The sequence below is a fragment of the Limulus polyphemus genome, unplaced genomic scaffold (assembly GCF_000517525.1).
Source record: "Limulus polyphemus unplaced genomic scaffold, Limulus_polyphemus-2.1.2 Scaffold967, whole genome shotgun sequence".
Classification (NCBI taxonomy): domain Eukaryota; kingdom Metazoa; phylum Arthropoda; class Merostomata; order Xiphosura; family Limulidae; genus Limulus; species Limulus polyphemus.
In genome coordinates, this window is record NW_013666577.1 from 200,804 (window position 1) to 210,623 (window position 9,820).

Genomic DNA, 9,820 nt, shown 5'->3' on the forward strand with positions numbered 1-9,820 from the left:
GTTAGACATGGTTCATAGGGCAATAAAACAATAAAATTTAATTATAAATAGATGTATACAATGTTACAAACTTAAAGCTGCTTAGGATAAATGAATGTAGTTTCATGTTACAATTTGAAGTAATTCTAGAAAGAAGAAAGGTTAATTTAGGTTTATTTAGATTTTTTTTTGTGGTTACAAGGTCAGTCAATATGATCAATCCCGTTTTGAAATAGGGTAGAGAAAATAACAGAAAAACTATAAAGTTTTACTGAAAAAAAAAACGTTTGAAATGCATTTAAGAGGTTTTAGAGATTGCACAAAAGAAATTTGAGATTTTTGAGATGATGAAAAGTATTTTTAATTTTAACATGAAAATTACTTTGCATACAGACTATTCAAAACAAATACTCAATATATTCATGGACAAATCTTTATTTTATTTTATTAAAAATACTTCACTAAGAATAATGACTTTTTGTATGTGAAAGACTTGTAATATTAACTGAAAGACTGCCCAATTTCGGGAAGATATACCCAATACATTGAGAGTTACAAGTATTAATTTTATACAGACTTTAAATGAGTACAAAAAGTCATGTGACTCGGTTAAATTGACTGACCCCATGTTGAGAGGGTTAATCTAAATTATTAATTACTTAACCACATGTAAAGAAGTAATAAGACAAGTACTGTACCTTGTTTCTTGTGTCAGTTCCAAAGTCTGACTCACTTTCTGCCAATATTAGGTTCTCCCTTATCCTCTTTAAAGTGGTTCTCAACTTGTTACTTAGTGCATTTTCACTGAAGTCCTTAAAAGAAATTATGATCATTACACATTAACTTGTTTAAAACTAAATAAGAAAAAATTTTTGATATGGTCATACTGATTATAATTTATATAGAGAAATATATTCAAAAATGCAACAACTACAATTTACTGGAAACATTTATATTTTCCTAACTTCATGACATAAATTTCTGATGTTAAACTCAAATTTCCTAATTATGTTTACTTTTTGAATAACTGAAAAACTAAATCATCATTAAACAAAATTTTCAGATTCAGAAATTTAAGTTACTCAGTTACATGTAACTATACCAAACTGTTTTTAGATCCCTTGAAAATATATATATAAATAAATAAATAAACTAAAACAGAATAGGCAAAGAATCTTTCTTCTGAAATAAAAATGTTAAGTTGGATTGGTAACAACATGCCTCATTTTCCCTTTCACTCACAACACGAAGGCTGTAAAATATGGTGATGTAATAAAACCAAATGATGTCATAATACAGATCATCTGAATAAATAAATAGCAATATTCATATATACAAGACAAAGAGTAAAAGCATTTACTTACTTCAATAATCATTTACATACATATGAAAATACTATTTTCAGACAAAAAGTGTGAAAACAACTAGTATCCTGAAATATTCTGATAATAATATTTTTAAATTGTGTCAAAGAAATGCTCTCCGAGAATCAAAATAAACTGATGTTCTTAACACCAGTCATCTTAATTAGCAGCTTGTAAAAAGGGGATGTTGATCAAAAATTACTGGTGTCAGTCACAGTAAGAAAAGTTCAACACGTATCAAAGTTAGTTCATATTGGTATGAATAAGTTATAAAAGATTCTATTTAATTAAAACATAGGTAAAATAAGAGAATATAAGTTAACATGTATATTAAAAAAATGAGAGAAAAAAATGCTTGTAACAAGTCCACTTATTTATTCTGTGTGTTTTCATGAAACACTTTCATTCTTTTGTAATAAGAACCAAAAAAAAAAATTAACCCTACCTGACATTTTTCTTTATAAATTTGCTAATTATAAAGTTATTAGTGTTCCTGGCTGTGAAATACAAAGTAATAATACTTTAACTGAAAACAGTTAAAATTACTTTCAACTATCCTCTACTGTTGTACTTTAACCAATTATCAATTGATTAACACTCACATTACTACACTATTATTAATCACATATACTGTTTCACTTTCAAATATAAAATATTTCCCAAGTCCCAAATACCTAACCTTATCTAAATCTTTATATTTCATGCGGTTAAATTAAAAGCCAAAAAAAAATCCACTTACCATTTCCCTGTAAAAGAAGGTGTAAACCTAAAAAAATGGAGGAAATAATGATGTGAAGCAGCAGACATGTTAGTACTTTTTAGTTATTTATATCTGGTTGGTACAAGCTATTTGGTTAATTTGTGAAAGATCTAAGCATTTGAAATGATTACTTCAAATAATCAGATGTAAAAACTGCAAATAAAACAAATACATGCACAGCATCCTTTATGTCTGTTTTATTTTTAAGCACAAAGCTACATAATAGCCTATCCCGAACTTTAGCATTACAAGACTTCAAGTTTTCCAGTCACTCACCAAGGGGGTACTCTTAATCAAATTATGTTCAATACATGGGTAAATATACTACCTTCCAAGGTAAATGTCATTAGCTTGTATGTACAAATATAAACCATCTGAAAATCAAAAACTGTGCATTTTATCCAAAATTTTCAATGCAAGCAATTTCAGCACAAATAGTAGTTTGTTATCCTAAAATGAGGCATTTAACTTCATCTAATGCACATATATTTTTAATCTTTAATTTTGCTATTAAAAAACAAGGAGCACTTACATTGCTGACAATACAAGGTGTAAAGAAATTGTATTTAGACCTCAAAAAAGGTATCCTTTATGCAAATATTAGAGTTTCAACAAAACATATACATTTAGTAATCTCAGTCTAATGAAAAAAGAAATTATTTATAAAGCTTTAAAAATGTTACAGTATTTTAATTTAATCCTTGCTTTACTCTCTTTTGCCAAATGCTGCTCATGAGGCAGTGTAACAAGGTAATTACTGTAAGCAATAGCATATCACAAGTGTATTTTCCTGTCATATTTTTAATGTTTCTTTTTAATTGTGTATTCAATGTTTATAAGTTAGCACATAAGTGCAATGTGTTAATTTTACAAAGCAATGTTTGTTGTGTACCTTTATAACCCAGCACATGAATTGAATATTACATTTTTAAGTCAGCATGTAAATTCAATATGCCCATTTACAAATCTGTAGGCAAATTATAACCTATATATAAACTTGAAATGTGCATATAAATTTGTGTACATCTATAAATTAGTATGTAATATTAATGTGTATCTTTGTAAATCACCTGTTGGTTATTGGTGTACATGTCTGTAAATCTACATGTGTATTTAAATATGCAGGTATAACAATTATCATGAAAACTTACTGTAATGTTGCAAACTATAATAGAGTGGAAATCAGCTTTAATGAATATTAATACAATACATAAGAATGTTTATGTGAATTAGTTTTTCAAAAATATTTGTGAAGAAGTTATTACTTTTCATAAATAACTACAAAAAAATAATAATGAGTTTTCATTGATTTCCCTATTAAACGTGAAGCTAAAAAAATCATTACTTGCAAACTGTTGGTATACAAAAATTAAAACTGACAGCTTCTTAGTACCAAAAACGAAATTATTGAATCAACAAGCTAAAAATGTATTTTTATTTATGGCAATGCTACTATGGCTATCTGCTTCCATCCATAAATGTGAACTAGTTACTGGCCAGAGGGAAAGCAGCCAGTCAGCAGCATCCTACCACCCACCATCCATGATAAGGATTTGACTGTCACTCTCATAATAAAAACCTAGGTCAAAGAACAGGAAATATTTTGTAGTATCGCTTCAATTTGAACCTGATATGTCAGTTTCAAAATCCAGAGCTGTATCACAGGGTCAATATTTGCCTAAAACTGAAATTAAAACCCATTATTTTTTGTACCTGTGATAGTGGTTGTTGAAAAATATACAAAATTTAAAATCACATCAATACTTACAGAAAACATGTAGTAGTCAAAGAGCTGTGACATGCAAATCAGAACATCAAAGGCTATGGGTTTTAACAAGTTCATCATCTGCATATACTTGCCTGTAATGAGACACGCATGGAAGATCTACTTTTAATAATAACTATGAAACTTATTTAAAAGAAAATTGGTAAATTAAGAAGTTTTCATTATTCATACTATAAACTGTGATGAAGAATAATTTTTACACTTTGTTTCATTCTGGGAATATTTAATTACAATCAGAATGAAAACATTCTTGTAAACAAAATTTAAGCAAAATCAGGCAATGCAGCATAAACATGTTTAATGAAAAGAAACAGTCAGTATCCAGTGAAAATAACTTATTTCCTAACAGCTTTATCAAGAGATAGACATCTTAGTGAACACAAGCTTAGTGAGGGAATCTGGTTTGTCTATATACATATGATAGAAAAGTCTGGGTGTTCACTTAAATCACATTTAGTGAGCACAACATATAACTCCTCAATCACTGCCAGAAAAACAATTGTATTGCATGCAATATATAACTTCTGAATAAATGTATGGAGAAAGATGTAGTTTACGGTATCTCTTGTAACATTTGTAATGAAAAAAACATATTGGTGAAACTGAGACCTATAAAAAAACATTGGATGGAGCATTGTCAAGCTACAATGATGGGAAAGGTTGATAACAGTTTGGTTGCAGTATATCTTCTTAATGAGCACAGACTGCCTGGACCTGATCACCCTTTCACAACTAAAAACAAAAGAAAGCCATGGTTTCCTGGACAGAAAGTACAAGGAATCCCTTATCATCAGATCTGAGAAGACTTCAATTAATGGGGACAAAGAGTTGTCCCTTTAAATGGAGAATATATGTATGTGAATATCGATGCTTTAATACTTTTTGATAAATTTCTTTTTTGAAAAGTGAATACATGTGGTTATAATTAGATTCATAGTTTATCGCTACATATTTATTTGATGTAGATGTTCACGTGACTCATCTTTTTGTTTTCACTTTTAAATGAATATTTTTTAAACTGTGTTTATATTCTTGTCATATAGTTATTATCGTTGCATTTTCATTCTTGATAACATGGTTGCATGTCAGATGATACAAAGGAACAAGCTGTTTTTATTTTAAATTACAATAGTAGCTATTTGTTCTGTTAAGACTGGGCTTGTGTTCAGTTTAAGTTTAAGAATAATGTTGAGTTATTGTTTTTAACAACCTCAAAAATCTGAAATACATGTTTTGTTTGGTACATCCTCAAAACCTGAACTTACATTAATTTTTGGCATATTTTACTGAAAAAAACAATAACACAGCATGAAAGGAAATAGAAGTGAATTATACATTTTCTTATCACAAGTGTAACAAGTCTTTTACGGTTATGACAAATAAGATGTAAAATGCGAAATGTTTACAACATGCTTATATTTTCTCAGTATGAATGTAACCCAGTAGCTTGGTGTAGTTTCATGAAATAGGAATAACCTTATAAATCAAAGTAACTGCAAATTTGGAAACAATGTCATAATTTGTCTCACATGATGTTTTGTGTAGAGATAAATAACACAGAAATAAAATAAATAAAACAAATAAAACTCCAGACTATGCATTTTTCTTGTATGTTTGTAGTTTTCTAACAAGTGACTTTACAAAACAAAAAATAATAAAAAGTCCCTTTGAACCAAACGCAAAAGTTGCAACAGATCTTTGCAGAGGTAAAACATGTTTCAGTAATTCCAAGAAACATGAAGAAACTTGCCCAATACAATAGAATACACTTCATTTTTACATGCTTTTTACGCATTATATCCTAAATCTTTAATGTTACTCATATGCTCTTGGCCAACTTATAAAAACATATAAAAGCTATCCCAAATCTGAACTATAACAAAATGAAATAAAATTCTTCAAGCACAGTTTTAAAACTAACAAACTATCTCATCTAAAAATTAAAGTTTGCATTATATCAGCAATTATATATTTTTTAAAACAATCCCTAATTTTTATGGACCTCATAGGTAATAAATGTCACATCTAAGTTTTAATTCTTGTTTTATCAAAGACATTTTAAAACAATGATAGAGATTATTTTGAATAGTGTAACAATTTTCATACAACTGTGTTAGTTTGGAGACAATGTTTTGCAGATTTTCATCATTAAATGCAAACACTTGCTTTTAACTTAAGTTATTACAGCTTACAGTTTAAAAGTATGAAACTCAAGGTGTGCATGATTTTTATGAAAAATCTGATAGTTTACATATTAAGCAAGAATCTTACCAAATAATCGCAATACATTTAATGTGGTATTCGTCAGGATAAGAATCTGTCTCCTTCTAGAAGATGTGCTGGTTTTTCTTGTTGTTCGTTGTTGCCTATGACAGAAAATCTATCTATATCAGATAATACCAAAGGCATACTTTATACCAATAGAGAACAGAAATTTGCCTGTTTGTGATAGAATATTTTGAGGAATTGTGATATCAAATAATAATATTAATCAACTAATCCAAAAAATGTAATTAGGTTTCAGTAATTAATTATTGAGCAAACTATTTGACACCGAGAGAAAGCTTCATCATATGAATTATTAATATTTTTTTTAATCTTATGTCTTATAATGCAAATCTATCTTAATCAAAATTTTAGAAATTACTACCCTGCAGTTAAATTTTGTATTTTTTAGCTTTTTTATAAGATAGTTTGATGAAGTAGATATGTGAACTCAGAAGTGATTTCACATTTTTGAAACCCAATTCCACAACTAATACAGTTTGAATTCAATATTCAAAGCCATGTTTCTTTATTTGCCCCTTTTATTTACTATTTACAGCTACTTTTATGGGATTATATTTTTACTGCAATAGTTGTGTACCATTCAGAATTTGATCAATATTTGGCACAGGATATTTCTCAGTTTGTCACTGATTTTAATGGGTTTTTTAAGAACAAAGTTTTCTTTAATAGAATGTCTTTATGTTTCTTTCATTAATAACCATTAAAATTATGAGTGTTGTCTAGTAGAGTGAATGAAACCTACAAACTTTTTCAACATCCCCCATTTTTCAGCACCTAACACGGACACAGCTGAAATTTTGTATGTTACACCTCTGCTTAGTGAAACATATCAGAACAAGCATTTTCTCTGATAAATCTCTGACACAAATTACTGCAAAAAAATGATTTCATTTGTTCTCATTTTATAATGCAACTGAACACCATGTATGAAAATAATTTCTTACAAAAACAGCCATGTGTTGTCTACCTTCCTCATAACATTTGTAATTAGTAGATTTTGATCCTGGCTACAACCTGTCACTCAAAAGGATATATAAAACTGCTATGTGTTGTCCACCTTATTCATAACATTTGTGATTAATTGATTTGGATCATAGCTACAACCTCTCACTCAAAAGGATGTAATAAACTGCCATGTGTTGTCCACCTTCTTCATAACATTTGTGATTAATCAATTTGGATCTTGGCTACAACCTGTCACTCAAAAGGACATATAAAACTGCAAGGAAACATCTCAATATTTTTCCATAATGCCTCATATGAGTAATATTTTTATTCAGCCTACTGCTTATCCATTTAAAAACTCAAAAGTTCCCAAATCATCAGAATTTTAGAATGCCTCTCACTGGGCAGAAATCTATAATTTTTAAACAATTTATGCATATGATCCTACAAGTGTTATTCTATTTTATTTTCTCTCCTAGATTAATCTATCTGTCTACACAGTGGGCATGACTAACCTAAGATCAACAGTTTGCTGCCCTTCCATAGACATCAAGGAGCATTTGAAAAATATGAGATTAACTGTAATTGATTTCCAATGCTCCTTGATGTCTATGGATAAATGTGGATAATCAAGGATCGTGGATAACGGAGGTGCAGATAATTGAGGTACTAATGTAGCTCCCATTTTCTGGTACAAACAGTAGTGAAGTTAGGTTAGGCACACTTGGCTTTTGAGTTTTTGGGCTGGCTCCTAGATCTGAAAATATTTGTTGAGGCCTGGTCTAAGAGAACAGAAAGCTGGCTTAGCCATTTTAATATTAGGTATTCCTTAAGCAATTTATATACTTTTTAAAATTAAATAAAGGTTGTGCAACATACCTATTATTTGGGGTATCACCTGTTTTTTCATCAACATATTCTTTCTTCAATTCATCTGCAACATCTTCATCTTCTGAGTCAGTATCAGACAAGGGTTGCCCATCTCCTTCATCTGTCTGTAAACATGAAACAAAGAGCTAGTAACAAGGCCAAACAGCAGAATGTATAAACTAACAACAATTTGAACCAGTGATAAGGATCTAGTTAAATCAATTTAAATATAACATCTTCATATAACTAAAAATCTAATTTAAAAAATATAAAAGTACTTGTATATCTGACTATTTTAATTTTCAATCATAAAAATTTAAGACATTTATTTACAGACCACTTATTACACTTATCAAACTTTAAGGAAAAAAAAAAGGTAAACCATTCTTCAATTAATTTTTGGCTACATACTACAAGGGTTCGTATACCTATGACATAACATTCATGTCTTTGGTGTTATTTAACTTAAGTGGGGCAGCTTTTTTATTAAATACATAAATTAGTTATAAGGTCATCGCATTGCAAATGTAAAATTTCAGTTCTAAACAGATAAAACAGAAAAACTTTACTGTGCTTGGTGCAAGCACATCTTCTTTATCTTCTTCTTCAGTCTTTTCTTCAAAAGGATTCCCTTGGTATCGATATCCTTGGAAGTAGCCTTCTCGTGGCCTTCCAGAGAAGGAAGTGCTCTCAGTCTTAGAATGAGCAGGAGAGGAAGGAGGTGTTAAAATTGATCGAGAGTGATTGTGACGAAGAAAGCGAAATTCCTGAAAAGTTTAAAATTACAAATGAATCCATTTTAACTCAGTTTGCAGTCATTAGTTTGTGACATTCAAGTTTCTACTATTAATTTTATCAAATCCAGAAATAGATTAGAACTAATGAACAAATGAATCCATTTTAACTCAGTTTGCAGTCATTAGTTTGTGACATTCAAGTTTCTACTATTAATTTTATCAAATCCAGAAATAGATTAGAACTAATATAAGAAGAAACATTTTTTATTATTATTATTTTTTAATCACATGAAGCCTCTTGTGTCACGTGCAAAAAAATGTATGCCATTTTTTAATGAAGAGTTGAAAACTACTATCAGCAGCATATTTAGGTGCAGTAATAGAGTAATTTTTCCATTTAACATCAAAATGGGTTAATGAGAGTCATATTTAACATGAAATTCCTTTACCATTTCTTCAAGTAAAGTTGCACTTTTGCAAATCCATTTGATCTTCCTTACTTACACATTAATATACATAACTTTCAACTCAAGCCCCGAATACTAAATAAAACTTAACTATCTTACCTTTTCACTAACATAAAGAACTACATTTTCTATTCGAGTTATTCGGTCTACAAAATATATTTTTAAAAATCCTTTTTGAAAAGGACAAGAATTTCAACTTTGCTTTGAAGAAGAAATGCAAAAAAAGAACTATTCATAATGCACTACATTCAAAAACCTGCACAAACAACTGAAAAAGGGTGTATGATGTACAGAGATAACAATATGAACCCATTAAACAACCAGATACTATCAAAATGGTTGGGATGATAAGCATTTTGTTCTTCATTATAAGGTGAATCTACCTATTTATAAAAACTAACCTTATAATGAGTTTGACTTCATGATAAATAGAAAAATATTTATGTTTCCAAATGAATTGAGGTGTGTAAGATTGGCTTTCATCTCACAAAGAATTGATAACATTTATTCAAGATTTCTATCCATTTCCAATAAAATTTAAGTTACTTAGATGTGTTTATAGAAAACAATTACAGCTGGAGGCCTAATATTTCAGTTATATATATATATATATATATATACAC

At 29.1% G+C, this 9,820-nt stretch overlaps 1 protein-coding gene across 3 annotated transcripts in view; it reads right to left on the minus strand.

Annotated features, from left to right (window-relative positions):
* LOC106461475 (syndetin-like) overlaps window positions 1-9,820 on the minus strand; it is a 71,091-nt gene that overhangs the window by 25,771 nt on the left and 35,500 nt on the right. For all 3 annotated transcript variants that reach the window (XM_022388445.1, XM_013921298.2, XM_022388444.1), the window contains exons 15-20: window positions 8,563-8,760; window positions 8,003-8,118; window positions 6,161-6,255; window positions 3,872-3,963; window positions 2,083-2,109; window positions 678-791 (exon numbers count right to left, since the gene is read on the minus strand). In XM_022388445.1, the coding sequence (XP_022244153.1) occupies window positions 678-791; window positions 2,083-2,109; window positions 3,872-3,963; window positions 6,161-6,255; window positions 8,003-8,118; window positions 8,563-8,760 (642 nt within the window). The remainder of the gene's footprint in view (window positions 1-677; window positions 792-2,082; window positions 2,110-3,871; window positions 3,964-6,160; window positions 6,256-8,002; window positions 8,119-8,562; window positions 8,761-9,820) is intronic.